A 21,175-nucleotide genomic window follows, 5' to 3' on the forward strand; every position below is an offset into this window, starting at 1 on the left:
CTCCCCATGTGATCACTTATTGCCACCGATGGCGAAAGCCAGTATGGGACCATCAGCAGAAGACAGTGTGAAGGGTGGAACGTTCGAAATGCAACCAGGAAATTAGGGAACAAGTGGAATATTCTAAACATAACCAAGAAATTAGGGAACAAGTGGAACGTTCTAAACATAACCAGGAAATTAGGGAACAAGTGGAACGTTCTAACCGCAACCAGGAAATTGGGAACAAGTGGAACGTTCTAAACACAACCAGGAAATTAGGGAACAAGTGGATCGTTCTAAACACAACCAGGAAATTAGGGAACAAGTGGATCGTTCTAAACACAACCAGGAAATTAGGGAACAAGTGGATCGTTCTAAACGCAACCATGAAATTAGGGAACAAGTGGATCATTCTAAACACAACCAGGAAATTAGGGAACAAGTGGAACGTTCTAACACAACCAGGAAATTAGGGAACAAGTGGATCATTCTAAACATAACCAGGAAATTAGGGAACAAGTGGAACGTTCTAACACAACCAGGAAATTAGGGAACAAGTAGAACGTTCTAACACAACCAGGAAATTAGGGAACAAGTGGATCATTCTAAACATAACCAGGAAATTAGGGAACAAGTGGAACGTTCTAACACAACCAGGAAATTAGGGAACAAGTGGAACGTTCTAAACACAACCAGGAAATTAGGGAACAAGTGGAACGTTCTAAACACAACCAGGAAATTAGGGAACAAGTGGATTGTTCTAAATGCAACCAGGAAATTAGGGAACAAGTGGATCATTCTAAATGCAACCAGGAAATTAGGGAACAAGTGGATTGTTCTAAATGCAACCAGGAAATTAGGGAACAAGTGGATCGTTCTAAATGCAACCAGGAAATTAGGGAACAAGTGGATCATTCTAAACATAACCAGGAAATTAGGGAACAAGTGGAACGTTCTAACACAACCAGGAAATTAGGGAACAAGTGGAACGTTCTAAACACAACCAGGAAATTAGGGAACAAGTGGAACGTTCTAAACACAACCAGGAAATTAGGGAACAAGTGGATTGTTCTAAATGCAACCAGGAAATTAGGGAACAAGTGGATCATTCTAAATGCAACCAGGAAATTAGGGAACAAGTGGATTGTTCTAAATGCAACCAGGAAATTAGGGAACAAGTGGATCGTTCTAAATGCAACCAGGAAATTAGGGAACAAGTGGATTGTTCTAAATGCAACCAGGAAATTAGGGAACAAGTGGATCATTCTAAATGCAACCAGGAAATTAGGGAACAAGTGGATCATTCTAAATGCAACCAGGAAATTAGGGAACAAGTGGATCATTCTAAATGCAACCAGGAAATTAGGGAACAAGTGGATCGTTCTAAATGCAACTAGGAAATTAGGGAACAAGAAGGGACCCAGGGGATATGCAAACTGGGGCAAAAGAAGAGGGAAAAGACTTAGAAGCAATTATTTCCTGCCCATCTAGGTCAAAATATGGAACCAGAGTGGCAAAAAATAATCTCAATTATTGTCCCTTTTTGTTAACTAATTCTACCCAAAGGATCTGACTCTCTTCAAAGAGAAAGAGAAGAAAATATGTTCTGGACATCATCAAGTCGGAAAGAAACCGATGGAAATGAGAAAAACAGGGATCTGCCACCAAAGAGGCTTGGAGCATCTCCATGGCCAATGCTAAGTGGAGCAGACTCGGGGGAAGTCTCACTTGTATCAGTTGAGTAGAACCCCTGAGGGGAACATTGTGGCCTCCTAGAGCCAAACCCAAACCCTGTGTGCCAGTGAGTGGGTATCAGAGATGTCAATCAACCCCATGTTATGAGGGAAATAATAATCCATTCCAGGCCTATTAAAGACCTTATTTCATGTTATGATTTAATGTGAAGAGGGATTCAGGCCTAAAAAAACTGGATCATTATCTCTCCAATGACATGAGGTTGGTTGATGAGGTTGAATGATGAAGGGGAAATGGTGGCAGGTACCTATCGAAATAAAGGAAACTTGAGTAAATGTGAGAATCAGGAAGCAGTTTATATTGAAAGTGAGTGACCCCAATATTTCCAGTACCAGGGGCTAGAGGAAGAGACCCCATTGATCGTGGTGGTGGGAGACCTGTTGGGAAACATTTGGTGGGAGATGACATTGAGGAAACCCCAGGTACTTTGGCTTCCATGGCTAGAGGATGAGCCCCTGTTGACTATAAGAGACCTGTTTGGGAAGTGGCAACCACTGGAACTTCACAGTGACAATTGCTCACTGGCCGCATTGTGGTAAACGAACTCAATAGATATTTCCTTTATTCGGGTATTTACCTGTATGCCTACATATCAGGAATACATGCAGAACCAGAGACAGAATCCAAACAATGCAGATGTGATTGGCTGGGATGCACGTGTAATCAGGAAGAATGGAAGGGACTGTACCATCAGTGATAAGAAACCCTCAGGCTCCCAGGATCTTCTTTACCAGGTATCCAGGCAAAGAGTAAAGGAAAAGCCCCACCATGAGGAGAAGGAGGATGAGGATGAGGATTTTCAGGATCAACCAGCGATAAGTGTGCCAGATGAAATAGCGGATAGACTTCAGGGGGTTCAGAAACCAGATGAAACTTGTATCGGGGCGGCTGGAGGACACATGATGAGTAGGAGGAAAGGACAGAAACAAGAAAGAAAGGGAAATCAAGATACCAACAAGAAATAGAATGGAGACATGCAACTGGTATTTCCATATGGGAAGATGTGACCTCTATTGGCAATTGTCTCCATAAGACAATATAATATATGATCTCCTCAGTTCATTGCACATCAAAAGCCTCAGGAACCCCAGGAAGAGGGCTGACCAAGGTCAAAAAGACATGGAGCTATGTGGGACAGCATTAAAGGCATGGATCTTTTCTGCCATAGAACTCATGAACCTCTCAGTTGGAGGCCGAAGCTAAATATAGATATTTGGATCTACACTGACCATCAACTGCACAAAACATTGACCAGTTTTTGACCTTGCTTGTAAATTTGTGGTCACCTTGCCTGTCCAGATCATAGATCTGCCCATATTTGGCCAACTTTGGTAGCTACTAGTCTGGGCAGAGATCTGGAAATGCCCAGTTGAGGAACGATGGAAGAGGATGATATGTCTGACAGAAGTATCCAGTGGGGATAAGAAAAGGGACAGATGGGGATGGGAAGGACCTACTGTCTCTGGGGGAGCACTACAATAGGAAAGGTGACAAGATGAGTGAATAGACATCTTTTGTGATAGAGAAGGTTCTAAAGGTGAAGTTACCATGAGAGATCAACATTGGTGGCGCAGGTTGGACAAGTCAGGCATAGAATATCAGAAAAGACACCATGGTTACAAAACAATGAAGAAAGATCCTTACTTTGGTTTTTCAAGAGGATCTGGTTCATTGCGCCCAAGCCCTGCCGGGGTCTTCTCTGCCTCCTCTGCTGAGAGAAGGTGAAGCTCCGCCTCCACTTTACCCTAAATGGTGACAAATAAAACACATTAATCTGGGTGATTTAGGCATTTTGTTGGGATCTCGTTGGGATCCTCTGGCTACACCCGAATAATAAGCAGGACAATACTGAACAGTGTCTTACAGTCAGCTCCATCTCATCGTTTTCATTCCTGGCAACGAAAGGCCACCATCCCTTCACCCTCTTCTGTTTGAAGATTGAGACCATTGGCAGATCGACGTCGGGTTCCGCCATTTCTATCGAACACTGTTTCGCTGTTTTTGCCCCTCGGGGAAAGCGATTCAAGTCTAATTCTATGGCTCCTGTTTGAGATTTTAGAAATATGTTTGAGGCAGACCTTATGCATTCTAGATTTGAAGTTTAGCAACAACTGAAGGGCCGACTCTGTTCTAGATGGTCAACTCTAGAAGGGACAACCCTTCCCAGGAATACATACCGAGAAAGTCATCTGCTGAGAAGTGGTCGGCATCCCAGACCTGGAGAGTGAGACGAGCCGGGATCTTGTACTCGGTCTCATCCCAAGAGAACATGGACTCTTTCTTGGAGATGACAATCTTCTCCTCTGCCATAAGGTAATCAAAAGGGAACAAGAACCTCCAGTTGAAGTTCCCCTCCCCAGTAAGGGAATGATAGTGGACATCCGTGTCTTGTTTGTCTTCCTGCTGTCCCTTCAGCCACCTGTGTCAGTCATCCAGAAGGCAAAGCCAGAGACCGTCATTAAGGGAATATTAATATCATCACATTATTTCCCTTTATCATTATTGGCCTTTGTTGAGTTTTCCTAATTAGCAGTGACTGTGAAGGTGTCTATGTAAAGGGATTCCATACCAGTGGCAACCACTGACCTATTATCTTTCTCTTCCAGCTCAACAAAATTGGGATTTCTGGCTCCAAACTAGGGCAACCCTAGCTCTATCTATATTCTGCCTGATGAGTAAAGGTGCCCATAGATGGGCAGATTCCAGCTAATGATTCAGGTCCTTCAGACCAACTCAGCAGCTTATCTGCCTGTGTATGGGCTCCCCCGACAGGCCTACCCGGCCGATATCTGGCCTAAAATTGCCTAGATCTGAATGGGGCAGGTTTGATTTTCCATTGGATTGGGGCTCGTTGATGTAGCCCTGGGTCCAACGGTGCCTATACCCGCCATTGTAATTTGATCATTTGGCCTTAGGGCCAAATTAACCCGATATCACCTACCTATGGCGGGCACATCAGGAGAAGATCGTTTGGCGACCTCAATGTTTTTCATTTATTGGCCAGATGATTGTTTGGGGTTCACAAGGCTGAAACCCGTTGAGACCCGAAAATCCCTAAGAAAAACTGAACTATTGGGGTCAAAACTGAGGGGGAAACCGTAAATAAGCCCCATAGAGTCCCTTCAATAAGGAGAGGTGTGTTATGTTCCCTGGATTCTGTTTCCAGTTGTCCCTGATTCAACCAATCAGCAGGCAGAATTTACTGGTCACCTGTTTAAAAGCAAGTATCTTGGTTGCTATGGGTTACTGCTACTGGGCAAACTTAGTGCCTTTTTATTACATATGGGGGTTACTCTCTTATCTACTTCCTTCCTGTCAGAGCTTCAGCGTTCATACAAATGTTGTAGGTTCCCTTCTTCTTCGGACTCTTTGCAGCTTTCAAATGGGGGTCACTGACCCCGGCAGCCAAACCCTATTGCTCTGTGAGGCTCCAGTTTTATTGTTATTGTTACTTTTTGTGACTTTCTTTACTCTCCTATTCATATACCAGTGTCTAATCCAAACCACTCCCTGGTTGCTAAGCTAACTTGCACCCTAGCAACCAAATAGCTGCTGAAATGCCAAACTCCTAAACTGAAAATGAAATAACTAAAAAACGGCAAATAATAAAAAATGAAGACCAATTGCAAATTGTCTCAGAAAATTACTCTCTACATCCTACTTAAAGGAGTCCGGGTCAAAACTGGACAGGTGGCCACCCTACCTTCTCCCCAGTAGTAACATGAAGTTATCAGTAGCCGGATACAAACTACTCATTCGTCATGGAGTAATTCTATTGGTTTGGCTGAATTATAAGGGATGCTACTAGGGAATAGGACTCACTGGTTACAGTAAAAAGTGCTTAGGGAATGGGTGATTGGCTCGCTTACTGGCCAACATCTTCCCCTATGGGCAAACCTTGCTGATAGCCCCCAAAGCCAGGCAGATACCCACAAGTAACGTCTTTAATACCATACTTATCTGCTAGAAAATGTTAAAGGGGTTGTTCACCTTCTGAGAAGATTTGCAATTGGTCTTCACTTTAACTATTTGCAGTTTTTTTAGTTATTTAATTTTTTGTCCAACAGCTCTCCAATTTGGCTTTTCCAGCAGCTATCTGGTTGCTATGGTCCAAATTACCTTAGTAACCAGGATATGGTTTGAATGAGAGGCTGGTATATGAATAGGGGAGGGGCCGAATAGAAAGATAAGGAATAAAAAGTAACAATAACAATAAAACTGGAGCCTCACAGAGCAATAGGGTTTGGCTGCCGGGGTCAGTGACCCCCATTTGAAAGCTGCAAAGAGGCTGAAGAAGAAGGGAAATAATTTAAAAGCCATAAAAAATAAGCAACGTAAAGGTGAACCTCCCCTTTAAGGGGAAAAAGGAGAATTTGTAAGACAATGCAGAAATAAAATGGCGTCTATGTGGTCCTTGGCTCTCGTACCCGCTACGTTTCATGCATGAGAAGCAGGTACTCATGCGGAAATGCCGACAAGCAGGCTCCATCCAACATGCCCAATAGCGCGGACATATATACAGATATGTCAGTAATATGGAGAATACACAGAGGAAAGATACAGAAAGCCACATGCAAAAACATTAGGGTGATGCATTCATCTTCAGGCTCAGACTGGGAGAGTTTATTCTTTTGGCTTTTTTTAATGTTAAAAACACCTCTTTGGTTCTGGTGGGGCTAGCATTGAGTCCATATCCACTGAGCGCATGGCCAACCACGCCAAAGCAAAGAGGCTACGGGGGGGGGGACTTACCTGCATTCCACAAGCACAATCCGTAAGTGCATATTGCATGGTGCAACGTAAAACTAAGAAACCTTTCTGTTGGTGCAAACGCACGAATCACACTGTGTGCAGTCACTCACTCCATCTCCAGCTGGTGGGATTGTGCGGTGGAACCATGGCCAGAAAGACCTCTCCAGTTCTGAGGGTGGGACGGCGATGGCGTATCTGATATCCTAATGGAAGACCAAGTTTCTTGAGGGTCATATCTCGACACTGCCAATGAGCCAATGTCAAGGAGCCAATGCCAAGCAAGCAAAACCAATATGGCTTCCAAGCTTTGATGTAAAAAAAATACAAAAAGAACTCACCCACGTTCTATTGACTCCTATGGGAAGTCGTATTTATTAGTTGGTCTTCAACAATTTGGCAAGCTTCAAAGCTTGGAAGCCATATTAGTTCTTGTTTGCTTTCGTTTCGTAATGGCTCATTGGCAGTGTCGAGGTACGACCTCAAGAACCCAAGTCTTCCAGTAGGAACCCAACTTCCTTGCAGGAGAAAAAGCCATAGCTCTTTGAATCTTGTTATCATCCCAAACATAGAATGATACAAAGCCAAGAAGACTACAGTAGGTACTAGAACCATTGGACCTAGAGTTCTGTACATTTCTCCAAACCTATCTTGAGATTGTGGTCATTGTTAACATGAAGGCACGGGTGCCATACTGGATATTTATAAAGTACTGGAGAGTATTCTCAGCACTTGGTAACAATAATGGAGGTAATTGTGGGATAAACCAGGAAAGAAATTGTTATTAATATCATTTTTTTTGGTTCGTTTAATTGAGATTTAGTTGCCTTAGAGACTGAAGAGCAGTTTCATTTGATAACCAAGCCAATGGGACCACCACATAGCAACCCCTGAGACGAGCTAGAGATGGGAGCGAGCAGGCAAGGATGCAGTTCAGTGCAGTTCAGTGCAGTGACACAAGCAGTGATGGGTGGTAGGGGGTGTGCACATTCTGTACGCCCAGGGGTAACAAGGAGGGGTGGGGTTTGGGGAACACGGGCCGTGCATCATTTACCCCTTGACATAGATGTCAGACATCTTCTCTCCTGTCATGAAAGCATCATCTTCTAGAATCACTTCATCAGTGTTCCAAATAATAACACGTAGCTCAAAACTAGGCACGACGTGAAACACGAGGAGACAAAAAGAAAAAAAAAAAAAAGAAACCGGACAAAGAAGCGGAAAAAAAAAATAAGCAAAATTCTGTTAATCACACACAACACAAAAGTGGCATCAGTGGTGGCATGGAGACCGGCGTGGGCAGCACGAGTGTACACAGAAGCCCTCACACAACACAAAGTCAAGCTGGCACTTGTACCTACCCCCTGACAAATATGTCACTAGATTTTTCTCCTGTGAAGTAATCATCATCTTCCAGGATTACCTCATCTGTATTCCATATTATCACTCTAAGCTCGTATCTGGCAAGGAGACAGTGAGACACGGTGAGGAAAGGGCTCAGAGAGGGGGGGAACGGGGGAACGAGAAGAAGAAGGTCTCCATGGTGAGCGGAGAACCCAAGTACGTCCATCAGTACGGAAGCCATAATGTGATGGGACAGAACACTAAGGAGATAAGGGCTTCCAGGGTAGGACTGGTTTGAGTGATGACAGAGGCTTATGGGTAGCTTGTAATACTGATGGGAAAGGTTATGATAGAGACAAATGGGATCTGTGAGGTTTCCTACTCAATCAAATACCAGTCTTATCAGGAAACGCTCAAGATGCCAGGGATTTGAAGGGCAAGGTTGAGGTCAGAGTGATATATTAAATAGGGAGATGAGATAAACATTCCATAGAAATATGCACGGTCTGTTAATAGCCCCCCATGTGAGCATATATAGAGTGTGAGCTCTTAGGCTAATGTCCCAGGGAGCGGTTCAGCCACTCATGTTAGATCTCTGCTAACCACTCCGAAATCTCATTCCTTTGGGCATTGGTGGAAAGCCCTTCGCATCGATTTGGTTTTCCGAAGTTGCCAGCAGGAGAAAACTTCACGCAACTTCTGAATACCGAAGCAACGTGATGCCCTTTCCTCCGGCGACTCCTATTGTTGCATTTCGGAGCGGTTAGTCGCCCACAATAGCAGAGATCTCAGAGGGACATCCGCCGTATATTTATCTGTAGAGATCACTTAATTGCAGTTGGTGTTTAATAAGTTGATATCATAGACCATCCTTGGCAATGTCTATAGGTTTTCATTCATCCGGTCATGATATGAAGTATCTAATGGTGAGAAGTCTAAAGCAACCACACTTGCTTGTTGGTGAAAACCATGAGTGGTGAAACATGTTCAAGAAGACTCAGAAGTCCAGTTGCTTCAGACCTGCCATTATCAGATACAGACCCTGGAGATGCTACAAGAACACTTACCGTGCTTCGGTTTGGTTGCCAGTATGGCTGTAACGCTAGAACAAGCATTTATTAGAGAACATATTGTTGACAGACCTTCTACAACAGCTTCTAAAGATTGAGGCTTGCATAGCAAATATTCCTGATAGAGTTCTGTAGCAGATTAAGCATTCACCTAAGGGTCCAACCATGGGGTCTGAACTGGCCAATCAAGGCAGATGAATATGACCACTTTATTAGTTGACCAAATGACCAGATTGCACTAGTGGTTGTGAAATATTGTCTATTTAGTTGAAGGCCACCTAATGAATTTAATCTGATTCAATTATGTCTGATCTAAATGTCCAATAATAAACTGTGGGATTCTCAGACCCTGTGCTCAGGATGGAACTGGCAACCCATTTATATGTTGAGCCACTATGGCTTTGTGACCTTGCCTTCATGAATTGCCCTAATAATTCTTTCAATTCTGATTCAATTATCTCCCCCTCTAGATGCTGACAGTTGCTTACTTTTTGCCGTGATCCCTGTTGTTGTGTCTGTGACCCTGCCTTGATTCCCGAGACCCTTTTTTGCTTCCTGTGTACCCCACATTGGTTCCTGAGTCTCTGCCTTGATTTCTGAGTTCTTGTCTTGGTTCCTGAGTACCCCGCCTTGGTATATGAGTTTCTGCCTTGGTTCCTGAGACCCAGCTTTGGTTCCTAAGCTCTTGCCTTGGTTCTTGAGTCCTCACCTTTGTTCCTGAGTCTCTGCCTTGATTTCTAAATTCTTGTCTTGGTTTCTGAGTACCCTGCCTTGGTATATGAGTTTCGGCCCTGATTCCTGAGGCCCAGCTTTGGTTCCTAAGTTCTTGCCTTGGTTCTTGAGTCCTTTCCTTGATTCCTGAGTCCTTGCCTTGGTTTTCGAGTCTCTGTTTTGGTTCCTGAGACCCTGCTTTGGTTACTAAATTCTTGCCTTGGTTCTTGAGTCCTCGGCTTGGTTCCTGAGTCTCTGCCTTGGTTTCCGAGTTTCTTCTTTGGTTCTTGAGACTCTTCTTTGGTTTCCGAGTCCTTGCCTTGGTTCCTAAGTCCTTGCCTTGGTTCCTCAGTTCCCTGCCTTGGTTCCTAAGTCCTTGCCTTAGTTCCTCAGTTCCCTGCCTTGGTTCCTAAGTCCTTGCCTTAGTTCCTCAGTTCCCTGCCTTGGTTCCTCAGTTCCCTGCCTTGGTTCCTAAGTCCTTGCCTTAGTTCCTCAGTTCCCTGCCTTGGTTCCTCAGTTCCATGCCTTGGTTCCTCAGTTCCCTGCCTTGGTTCCTCAGTTCCCTGCCTTGGTTTCGGTGTTCCTCGCCTTGGTTCTTGAGTGCCTCACCTTGGTTCCTGAGTCCCCACCTGATTCCCCACCTTATACAGCTTACACTCAGCTTGTTCTTTCTGTCAGATTCCAAACTTTCTACTGACATTTCTGGTATTTCTCTGTATCTATAAAATCTCTTTAAGTATTTGGCAAATTGCATCATCTCAAGTGGCAGAAACATTAACACACAACTCTTAATACATGACTTGCAAAATCTTTGAGACGGGAAAGGTATGTCAAGATCCCAGCCCTCTGTTCTGAGAAGACATTTGAGCAATGAATGGAATGACTGTTCAAATATAATAAATGGCCAGTGACACAAAAGCAAACGGTTTAATCAAGATGGGGCAGTGAAGGCTAAAGGGACGTTGATGGCAGACTTTATATCTCATCCTACAAAAGCCCCACTGGTCTCCAAAACATCTTTGATAGAAGTAAATTGAGCTACTAATTAGTGTTAATGTTCATTAGAGTTAAACAATGTTTCTTTCATTACTACTTAAGTCAACAATTACAAAATGGCAGCATGGGAAAAGCGTATTAAAGATGGCAGTGCAAACCCATGACTTACAACCTGTAGCTGGGGCTTGAGATCCCCTGTCAAATATCAGGTTGGTGATATTTAGTAAATATTCCATTATATATTATTATATATAATAATATAATATTAATTTCTGGATTTTTTAAATTCCCCCAAGACCAAATGAATGTTCTGACAGGTACCTTTTTGGCTTCCTTGGAGAGATATCAATGGCAGGACCTGGCGCAGGCATGTCCATGGGGAACATGTCTACCCACATTTCTATGCGGCCCTGTGAGAAACAAATAAAAATACCAATTAACTTAAATGAAGGAGAAAGAATATGGTAACTAGTAATTCTCATTCATTTATTAGAATTTCTGTAATGACTTCCTTTTCTCTGACGGGGACATCTCATTGACCTTGTAGACCAGCGGTTCTCAACCCGTGGGTCGGGACCCCTTTGGGGGGTGGAACCACCCTTTCACAGGGGTCGCCTAAGACCATCGGAAAACACATATTTCCGATGGTCTTAGGAATAATTTTATGGTTGGGGGTCACCACAACATGAGGAACTGTACTAAACGACCGCGGCATTAGGAAGGTTGAGAACCACTGTTGTAGAACAATTCTTGGCTTTAGGGAAGCAAATGACCCACATGTCTTTACCTGCTCAATTCCAGGTTTGTCTGGGTTTAACAAAGGCCTCGTTTCTACATGCTCTGGGACCAGCTTACATCCCACCCGAGGAATGTCCTCCCAGTGCTGAAGGACCGAGAGTGCAAGGTGCTCATCCGTTTGTTTCTTCTGACCTACAGCAGGACATCCACCAACATGTAGCATCATGAAACATGAAACCAAAGCATAACATGGACTTTACAGGCACACAGGGCAAAGAGACAGTTACCATTTTCATCATCAATTTCTGTGGGACCAGTGAATACCCGATTCGTGACTTTCACTCTTCCACCAGGGCCATAATGAGGTCCATCGATCTTCCCTTCTTTGCAAAGTTTGGATAAGATTTGTGTAGGCTTCACTGGGTCCCTCCACAAGTTGTACCCGTGACTAAGATAAAAAGAGTGTAGAAATAGGTTGAACATATTCACATTAATGGGTTATGGGTTGTCTTCAACGTTCATGCCATGGATATTGGTTGTTTTGTCAAGTGAAAATGTTGGTTGATTTGCCCCAAACAAGTCATTGACTATAGAATGATAATAGCATAGGATGATATTTAGGCTGGTTCCCAACTGGCATAGTGAGTTACATGCATAGCCATCCTGCCGACCAATGAATGATCAGTTTGCCAGTATTGATTCATTGTTCTAAATATTGAACATTAGTTCCTATGACCAACCACCCATGATATGACCTCTCTCTGTGTGTATGGCTTAAGTTAAATAAAATATATTTCCCAGCTACCTAAACTAAAGCCAAAGACTCTTGGACCGGCCAACACAACATACATACATGGCATATGTCTTTGAGATACCACAAGTCGCCCTGTGCTTGCTGTAGTAACGGTTTTCCAGGTCGATTTTGGTTTCACCGATCAGATCATCCGTCCCCACCAGATCCCAGTCATAAACCGCAACTGTAAGCATGGACTCCATCGGAAAAGTGGCCTCAATATCAAAGGACCTGTGGAAGATAACGTAGTTTTACCTCGAGGGATGATGTCCTTGTCCCCCCCCCGACTGATATTACTAACTCCCAGAAGGCTACTATTGCGTTTCTATGGGCCTGACCCATAGACAAGGACTGTGCTATGACATCAGTGGCAGTAAAATGGTAGCTCCCTGGGCTTTTTTATTGACTTTATGGGCAGACACCATAAGTCTTTGCCAGCCATACTCACTTTCCGAAGACAGGGTTTAGCTGCTTGGAGATGTAGTTTTCCTTATCTTTTATATCAGTTTTTCCTAGTTTTATGACAACATATGGATCCGCTTTACCATTGATATCAGCTGGATGAAGATCGGTGGCCTAAAAGAAGGACTCACGTCAAGTTTTGCCAACACATTCCCAGGGGGCCCTTTGCTTTATCACCAGAACTGAAATGACCGAGGTGCATTATCCATCCTTATCGACAGACTTACCCTCACGACATAAACTCTGACCAGCACATTCATTGGGTCGTTGTTAGGGATTCCTTGGAACATGCCGAAGTTTGGGTCATACCCGGCTTCCTTTGTGACGTCTTCTGGCAAAGGAACTTTGTACACACACATGGAACCCTGAGATAAAATACACACATAAGGCCCAATGGGACCAGCCCAAAGCACAAATATTGGTCACATGTCTCTGGTCTATACATATATATAGGTGTTTTTGCCTTTAGTGATGAAGGCCGTATGGAACCAGTGATATCAGCTGGTAGTTCAGCAACTAAAAAAGTCACTGTCCCCAATCGGTGGAGACCTTGTTGGACCAGAATCCTCAAGTCAATACTCACCTTAAACCTCCCAACAATTCGCTCTTCTTCGCTTACAGTATCGTCATCATCTCCAATCTTCCCTCGTAACAAGTTAAATGTATGGAGCCAGTCCTCAAAGTTGTCATACTCGGTCTCCAACTCCTTGTTGTACACCTGAAATACAATCATTTGCCCCCATTAACATTGAATTCATGCTGGTATGGTTCTGAAGACTGAGCGCACCCTGAAGTCTGCCCAGGAACCAGAGTCTAAATGGCACCCCAGGTGGCATTATTGAACCTAGAGACATCATTGGTTGAATGTTGCTCTCAACTGTACCTTTAACTCATCGATCTTTTGCTTGTTCTTCTTCTCGGCCTGATCGGCTTGTTGCTGCTGCTGTTGCTGCTTCTTGTTCTTCTTCTCCTCTTTTGGGGCTTTGACCTTCTCCTTGTTCTTCGTGGGGCCCTTGTTGCCTTTCATGGGAGAGTCATCAGTTTTGATCTCTAATCACACGGCACAAGGCGGATGGAATGGGAGATGGAAGGAACCGACATGAAATACACAGTGATGTGCATGAAAGTTGACAGATAGTTTGATGGATGGGTGGCCATTAGCCCCCCACTCCTACTATCACCTTCTACATGCATTCATTCTTCTCTTCTGTTGGGCAATACACTCTGGTGTAATGAGACCTCATTAACCCCCAACAGAAACAATGTATGCATAATAGAAGCCTTGGTACTTACCGACAGTAACAATACCTTCAAGCTGGGGCTTTCCAACAACATCTACTCAGTGTTTTAAATAATACTGTAGAAGACTGTTAAAATGGTTGCCCCTTCTTCCCTGGCAGTCCCCTAGTACTTTAGATGCCTATGGGGTCCTGATCCGTAAAGAGAAGTAAGTCAGGTTTTCCTGGGTCAAAGTATGACCAGTGTATTTTCTAGTTTGGCCACTAGATGGCATTGTGTAATAATATAAAGGGCAAAGCAGCCATGTTCTCTGGGTTCCATTTTGTGTAGATGCCTACCTGAGCAGGCAGGTTTGAGGCTTAGGTTTAAGTCTAGATAGTCAGGTAGTTAGAACTAGTTCGTTGAGGAGCTTTGGCTCCGAAGAGAATAGTCAGTGGGAATAATATCCAGGGTTTTCTATTGCCCAGAAGTAGGGACCAAGTGTACAGACTCAGGGCTAGACAGAGAAATGCCTGGGTTCCATTTGGAATGAGATCCCCAAAAGCTGAGGGTAACCCACTGTTTTTGTGTTGCTACATATTGTGCCTTGATTGACCCTATGGGGATAGAGTCTTATTGACCAAGTACCGTGAGTATATAAATCATCTGTGCTATGAGCGAATCCTGTATACCCTTCTATTGTGGATTAAGTTAAATAAACAGTCAATGGTTAAGTTCAAGAACCACTGGTGCCCTCTTTTGTGAGAGTTATAGTCACATTACGACCTGGCCTCCACCATATTCAAGGCCTCGCACCATTGGTGTAGCCTATGGATGTGTGAGTAGCTGTTTACCATAAGCCTTCAATACTGAAGCCACTGGTTGGTTGAATTCAAACATGTCGTCAACAGGGTTAATAGTTTGAAGTCACCTGATCAAAGTCAACCAATCAGCATGAACATTTCCTGGTGGCAAGGAGTCTACTACTAAATCCAGCTCTTACCAATTTCCCAGAAGAATTTCTTGGGTTCCTACTCCTCCTAGTAGCTGCAACGTAGTTCTATTTAGCCACTCAAGTGCTAATGTAAAGCACTGGGTATAAGGACAGGCAGAAATGTGTCTTTATGATTCTCACCCTATTAGGAAGCCAACTTTCATTGCCTTAATACACATGGACAAAGGTGAAGATAATGGGGGGGACACACACATATATTGGCACACAGGGGGGGACATGCTCATAGGGAATAGATATAACCTGTAAAGAAGGTTTTTAGCTAATTTGGGGGTGCAGTTTATGGTTTTGTTCCACAGACTTTAGCGCCGTAGGATGAGCTGCTTTGGTGGAGCAAAAGGTTTGTGCTCAATAGGGAAGTCTATGGCTAAACCCATTACACTAATTGAATCTTATCACGGTACGAAGGACTGACCATAAAATGCCCACACACGTATAACAAGCACATATACACCCTGCCAAGTACCCTCTGCGATCTCCATCTCTTCCTTCTCTTCGGCTTCGGCGGCTGCCGCTTCCTGTTGGCGCAGTTGCTGAGTGGGGAAGAGAAGATGGATGAGTAAGACCAAGTCACAGACTTCGATTGCCATTTCAGTGGGTAACGTTGGCTATGGGCGAGTGAAGGGGAGGAGAAGACAACGTATGGAAGGGAATTGGGTAGGATTCTACAGTTGCCTCTCCACAAAGCCAAGGAAGCCACATTGAACCACCACTTACCTCCTTCATGGTTTCAATGGAAGCAAAGTATTTGGACCACCAGTCCAACATGCTCTCATCTGGCTCCTCTTCCTCTATCTCCTCTACTCCTTTCTTCTTCTTCTTCTTCTTGTCTTTTTCTTCCTCGCTCTACCACATAGACAGACAGACAGACAGACAATGAGGCTCCTATCTGCTAATCAACTAATAGTAATTCGTTAGGCTAAAAGATTAGTTTGTAATGGAGCCGGTTCAACGTCATCAGCCACATTGCAAAGAAAGCTGCAACCCTGAGTGACTTTTGCCATGGCGGTGGCCCATGTGGCCCAACTGGCTGCCGTTCTTGACTTGAAGAACAATGTAAATAAGTAGAAGAACTTACCACGTCTACTTTAACCACCGCGTCGGAATTCTGCCACGTGGAAATGAAACAAAATGGGAACAGAAACAAATGGAATTTTACTCACAGACGTCAACACAAATGGACAACCCAACACAAAGAGCAACATCACTGGCAAGACTGTGTTTGCATTAAATGAGAAGGTGGAGGGCTGGCTTAGAGTGTTTGATGGGGAGGGGCAAGTCAACTCAAGCAGTGGGTGGGACTAGAACACTATAATGGCAACTTGTGGTTTTGGGGGACTAAACTAAACATATCAAGATGGGGAACCTACCTTTTGCTCTACCTTACATTATTTCATAATTCTTCTTCAAAAAAGAGGGATTTTTTTTAATGTAACCCCGCCCCCAGCAGAATAAAACGGAACTCACGGCTTCCAGTTTCACCATTGTCTCCATCTTCTTGACGGGCGCTTCGGGCTCCATGTTGATAACTATTTCACCTGTGGTGCGAGAGCGGGGCCTTCCATTGGTCATTGCCAAGTAGCCATTCATGAGTTTAGCTAGAAAGGGAGGACAGGAAAGAGCAGAGGAGAGGACAGACTGAAGGTAAGAGGCAGCTTGGAGTCGTTAGATAAAAGGCAGAATGCTGAAAACAGACAACGTGAAGATGGGTCGGAGAGAACAAAACCATGAAACATATATAGTGGTCCAAAGAATGACAAGTCGTCAGTCATAGACAGAAACTGTAATTGTAACATTGTGTGCACATATCGAAGCCTCTCTGGCTTGCACTAATTTCCCTTTACTGAGGTTGGTGGAGAATGCGGACATGAGCAGAGAAAGAGAAGAAGCCTTCACCATTTCACAAATCCATTAGATGGCAGAAAACTTGGAGCAGAGGGCAGATAATTGGTTGAGGACATCATAAACAAACTAAAGCAGTGGTCCTCAGACATTGAAGTCCAACTGCTCTTCAGGCTGGTCCACCTCAGCCACTGCTCTGGGCCACCTAAGGGGGCTGACCCCACAGTTTAAGAACCACTGAATACAAGGGCCATCTCTGTATCTTGCAGTGAAGGAGGACAGTTCTTTTTATGAAGAAGACCTATACATGGGTGAGAAATTCCAATACACAATACCTGCTGTGGTCCACTGCTGGGAGTTCTTATCCGGAGGCCGGTAAATGAACCTGCGTAGGGAGCTGACAGCATGGGAACCAACCAGAGTGTATCTGCCAAAGGCTCGGCAGTCTACTACTCGGATATTCAATGGCGGGTGAAGTAACTCATTCTCGGGGAGATCCTGGAAAGGAATAGTGGGACAGTAGAGTATCAGCTTCATGGCCAGAATCCTCCGACCTCCTTTCAGGTTGCATTCATTTGGGACATTGTGTTGTTTCCCCAACATATTATACTGGGCTTAGACACATGTTGACATGTCCATTCTAGGCAATATCTCCATGTTCTACCATAAAACCTGAATAATAGTCACCCTGTAGCATATCACCTGTTACTGACTGAGCCAATAAGGCCTCATTCTCGAGAATGACCTCATTAATACTATTGTGTTATCAACTCACCACTTCAAACCATTTGACCAACGTGCTAAAATTTGGATTCTTCTTGTAGTTCTGGATGAGGGCAGACTGCACCCCCCTCCCGGCACACTCAATATCCACCCTTGGTCTATCAACCTGGGCTAGATTTACTCTCTTCAGGTCTCTCAGCCCCCAGAAAAGGACCTATAATTTGAGAAACGTTATTAGAACTTTGATATTTACTCTAAGCTTCACAGCTACACAAAAACTTGCTGAGACAGAATCTAATACCTCTACTCTGTATTTGCTGAGCACTGGTCTGATTCCAAGAGGAACTGGAAGGATGGGTCCTCTCTCTATGTCTGTTGGTCCTTCAATCTGTGGGAGGTCAGACTTGCCCGCTGGTCCGATCTACAGGACAAATAACAAGATGGCTGCCATTTATGTATGTACTGATTACCTTCACAGTCAGAAGCTGTTTGTGTAACTGAAATTTTTTGCAATTTCTTGGACAATTATCCCAAATATACAGTATCAGATAAGCAATGTCAATCTAGGGGGCCCTCATGCTTTACAACTTTGGGTATTTCCTTCACAGCAGTTGGACATTGCTGACTTTGGCTTCTTGGTGGCTACCTGGAGAAGTTCGAAAGCTCCCAAGAGGTCCCCTGCGGTTGAGTTCCCACGGTAGATCTGGTAGTATTCCAGCTGTGGCGGAAAGCGGGGAGGGCAGTACCGCTCATCTGACATTTTCACAACAGGTTTGGCAAATGTTCTCCCCATGAAATCGGCCTTCCCCTAAACACAATGTTACAGTATGAGCAGGGACTTTTAATTACTTCAGCCAAATACATAGTCGTTACTTTTTAATAACGGAAATTCCACCTGAAGCTGAGACAGTAAACGTAACATGGCCCCAAGAAGAAAGCACAAACCCCATAAATGAAAGAAAATGGCCTACTTACTACTGTGTCTTGATCATAAATCTCAATGACAATGATTGGGGGGTCGTCTCTCATCTCGTGAGCTTCTCCGTAGAGTTCGATATTGTCAAACACCAACAGCTGGTCCCAAGTCGGACAAAGGGTCTCATTCAGCACCTGGAGAGAAAGACCGGGTTTGATGGATTCAAATGGGATTCAGATGGGGTTTTCACCTTCCTCTGGATCAACTGGCAGTTAGGCAGGTTATATATAGGCATTATGGTTGAACGTGATGGACGTACGTCTTTTTTCAACCTACTTACTATGTTACTATGACAGTATCAGCACAGGTATGTATTTCATTTGCCTTAATACCACCCTTTAACTGTTTGCATTCCATTTTGACCATTCATGGTGGGCTCTTGGTGGAGATAAGCCTCTTCTTCAGGAAAGCTGGCACTTTATTATGCAAGGTCACTAAACAAGGGCCTTTGAGGTGGCATCAACTTGGGATTTGTGTTGCCATAGCAGTTCTACCGTTCCTTACCTCTGTACATTGGCTCTGAGTGTTGAAGAAGACGCGGGCAAAGGGGTCGGAAAGTCCACTGCTGTCAGCGGCAAAGAGACTCCGGGCTTGGTACATGTGGGCTCGTAACTGGAACACTTGTTTTTCTGGGAAAAAAAGTTACATAAAGTAAGAGCCCCAAGCATTTCTGTTGCCACTAATTGTATATCACTTAAAACACAATTATTAACCCTAATAAGGGCATAAGGGGTAAAGGGAAGCGTTCTTACTGGTGTAGCTGAGGCTGATGGGTGGGAAGGACTGCAGACCGGGCCCTTTCACTGCTTTTATCTCCTCAAATCCACATGGAAGACCACACAAGAAATCCCTGCGCTGCTTGCTAAGGCCCAACCACATGTAGACCTCCATCTTGGCTTGTACCGTCCAGCCTGCAGGCCCAAAGCCCCTCTTGCCCGGCAGCTGAAGGCAACAGAAGAAAAATCATGAAGAGCAACCAAAAAATGGACCATTTTATTTGCCACCAATTATAACCTAGATAATGTAGCAGATATAGAAGCCAAGACTGGCCATTGAGAGCCACCACATTGTACCTTAAGGAAGACACACTTGACTTTGCCACAGTCCTTTCCCGTCTCCTCATCCACAATGGAGTACAGGATATCTTTGGAAGGGATTCGAGCGTAGGCGATGCGCTTGTTGTTGGACATCATCCAGATGAAGATGTCAGGAATGCTGTGCTGGGGCTGTTGGGAAAGATACAGTGATGAACCTTCAACCATTACTATATCTTTTACCCTAGCCAGTCAGATGCAGGCCTCTCTAGCCAGCAGTGCTGTTAATGTAAATCCCATGAAGGTTTCAGAGTGCCTTTCCTTGCATTATACCCATAAGCATGATAAATAATGCATTCGTTGGAAAGACCTGCAGAAATCTAGTAAATCACCTCATCTGCCAGGAACCGGAGCTTCTGCAGGAAATTCTGCACCAGTTTCAGCTTGTCCTTAACCGTGTTCTTCTTCACTTGGGACCTCATGGTCTTGGCTTGTGTCCCCATGTTCTCCTGTTGAGTAAAACAATCATGATTAGTGAGTCCATCGCCCGCCAACCTGCCCAACCCATCGAACATAAAGACATTACCAGCTCCCTCATGCAGGACTTCAGCCTCTCCCTGTCCAGTTTCGTCTGCCCATTCTGGTTCTGGTCCTTGTTGGCCAAGGTAACAAATCGACTTGAAAGAAAAAATTACATACAGTAAATATATGTGTAATATATAATTATATGTGCTTAGAAATGGTTATATTATCTGAACACTCATGGAGAATGATGTCTCCTCTTGGGTTCAGGGAACAAGCCCGAGTGATAGGCTCACCCTAAAAATGGCACCTCCATCCCACCTTTGCCTACAATTGCCTGCTTAGTTGTACTTATCCATAATTCCCATTCCTTCTCTGGGTTGCACTAATTGCCCTTTACTGAGGTTGATGGAGAATGTAGAAGCCTTCACTATTTCACAAATCCATTCGATGGCAGAAGACCAGGAGCAGACAAAAGACTGAGACCAACATAAACAAACTCAAGCAGTGGTCTTCAGACCTTTCTATGATGTGCCCAGAATCTACCATTCCCCTGGCTCCTCACTGCCTGCCGGCTCCTTATGTTTCTTTAGGAATACAGGTTTGAGCTGCCATAGAGGTAGAATATTTCTACGGATTAATGACCCTTATGAGTTGTCTCTTATCGCTAATGCTATCCTATTCCTCGCCCCCCTGGAAGGTGCCCAAGTCCCCCAAGTAGCGAGTGTTCCGGTTAGCGAGCAGCAAATGACTGCGCTTATTATTTCCATAAATCACTTATGGTTTCTGAGTGCTGGGCCCGTAACGATGATGGACTGAGCGGTTCTGCTTCTCCCGCTGAATCATCAGTTCTTCTACAATAAAGTTCTACTTAGAGAACATTCACACGATTGAATGCCAGGCAGTTGGGCCGGTTCCTGACCACGTGCCCCGTGTATATACTGACAACTCATACATCACAGCTTTTATTTGTTTCACAAACACCATATCTTCTCATTTCATGAGATATCAATGCAATTCTTTACTCTGCTCTCCCCGAGCCTATATATTCCCCAGTGACGAGTGGTTTTTACCTTAACAACTGTATTTATGATCGGAAACCCAAGCTGCTCTCAGTCTAAATCATTCAGACATCACTAAGCCCCACGCTAATGTATTATTTGGTTGCACTTGGTTGGAAGCTTAAAGTGTGGTTTGGCCAGAAGTTGAGCTTTACTATAGACCTACAGACAGTGGTTTGACCATTAG

The 21,175-nt window shown here is 44.2% G+C and overlaps 1 protein-coding gene across 6 annotated transcripts in view; it reads right to left on the reverse strand.

Annotated features, from left to right (window-relative positions):
- otof (otoferlin) overlaps window positions 1-21,175 on the reverse strand; it is a 34,075-nt gene that overhangs the window by 5,720 nt on the left and 7,180 nt on the right. Inside the window, exons 8-34 of one of the 6 annotated variants that reach the window (XM_031901882.1) lie at window positions 19,992-20,082; window positions 19,798-19,914; window positions 19,445-19,597; window positions 19,124-19,313; window positions 18,876-19,000; window positions 18,371-18,505; window positions 18,042-18,203; window positions 17,697-17,816; window positions 17,448-17,609; window positions 17,008-17,170; window positions 16,298-16,428; window positions 15,909-15,938; window positions 15,548-15,676; window positions 15,297-15,363; window positions 13,484-13,650; window positions 13,184-13,318; window positions 12,828-12,965; window positions 12,587-12,714; window positions 12,199-12,369; window positions 11,633-11,793; window positions 11,395-11,537; window positions 10,929-11,017; window positions 7,541-7,639; window positions 3,915-4,156; window positions 3,602-3,780; window positions 3,382-3,482; window positions 2,426-2,625 (exon numbers count right to left, since the gene is read on the reverse strand). In XM_031901882.1, the coding sequence (XP_031757742.1) occupies window positions 2,445-2,625; window positions 3,382-3,482; window positions 3,602-3,780; window positions 3,915-4,156; window positions 7,541-7,639; window positions 10,929-11,017; window positions 11,395-11,537; window positions 11,633-11,793; window positions 12,199-12,369; window positions 12,587-12,714; window positions 12,828-12,965; window positions 13,184-13,318; window positions 13,484-13,650; window positions 15,297-15,363; window positions 15,548-15,676; window positions 15,909-15,938; window positions 16,298-16,428; window positions 17,008-17,170; window positions 17,448-17,609; window positions 17,697-17,816; window positions 18,042-18,203; window positions 18,371-18,505; window positions 18,876-19,000; window positions 19,124-19,313; window positions 19,445-19,597; window positions 19,798-19,914; window positions 19,992-20,082 (3,709 nt within the window). In that variant the 3' untranslated portion in view covers window positions 2,426-2,444. Of the gene's footprint in view, window positions 1-2,425; window positions 2,626-3,381; window positions 3,483-3,601; window positions 3,781-3,914; window positions 4,157-7,540; window positions 7,640-7,847; window positions 7,947-10,928; window positions 11,018-11,394; window positions 11,538-11,632; window positions 11,794-12,198; window positions 12,370-12,586; window positions 12,715-12,827; window positions 12,966-13,183; window positions 13,319-13,483; window positions 13,651-15,296; window positions 15,364-15,547; window positions 15,677-15,908; window positions 15,939-16,297; window positions 16,429-17,007; window positions 17,171-17,447; window positions 17,610-17,696; window positions 17,817-18,041; window positions 18,204-18,370; window positions 18,506-18,875; window positions 19,001-19,123; window positions 19,314-19,444; window positions 19,598-19,797; window positions 19,915-19,991; window positions 20,083-21,175 lie in introns of all 6 variants that reach the window. The other 5 variants (XM_031901884.1, XM_031901883.1, XM_031901880.1 and 2 more) reach the window with 5 other exon arrangements.

Source organism: Xenopus tropicalis, chromosome 5 (genome assembly GCF_000004195.4).
Source record: "Xenopus tropicalis strain Nigerian chromosome 5, UCB_Xtro_10.0, whole genome shotgun sequence".
Lineage (NCBI taxonomy): Eukaryota > Metazoa > Chordata > Amphibia > Anura > Pipidae > Xenopus > Xenopus tropicalis.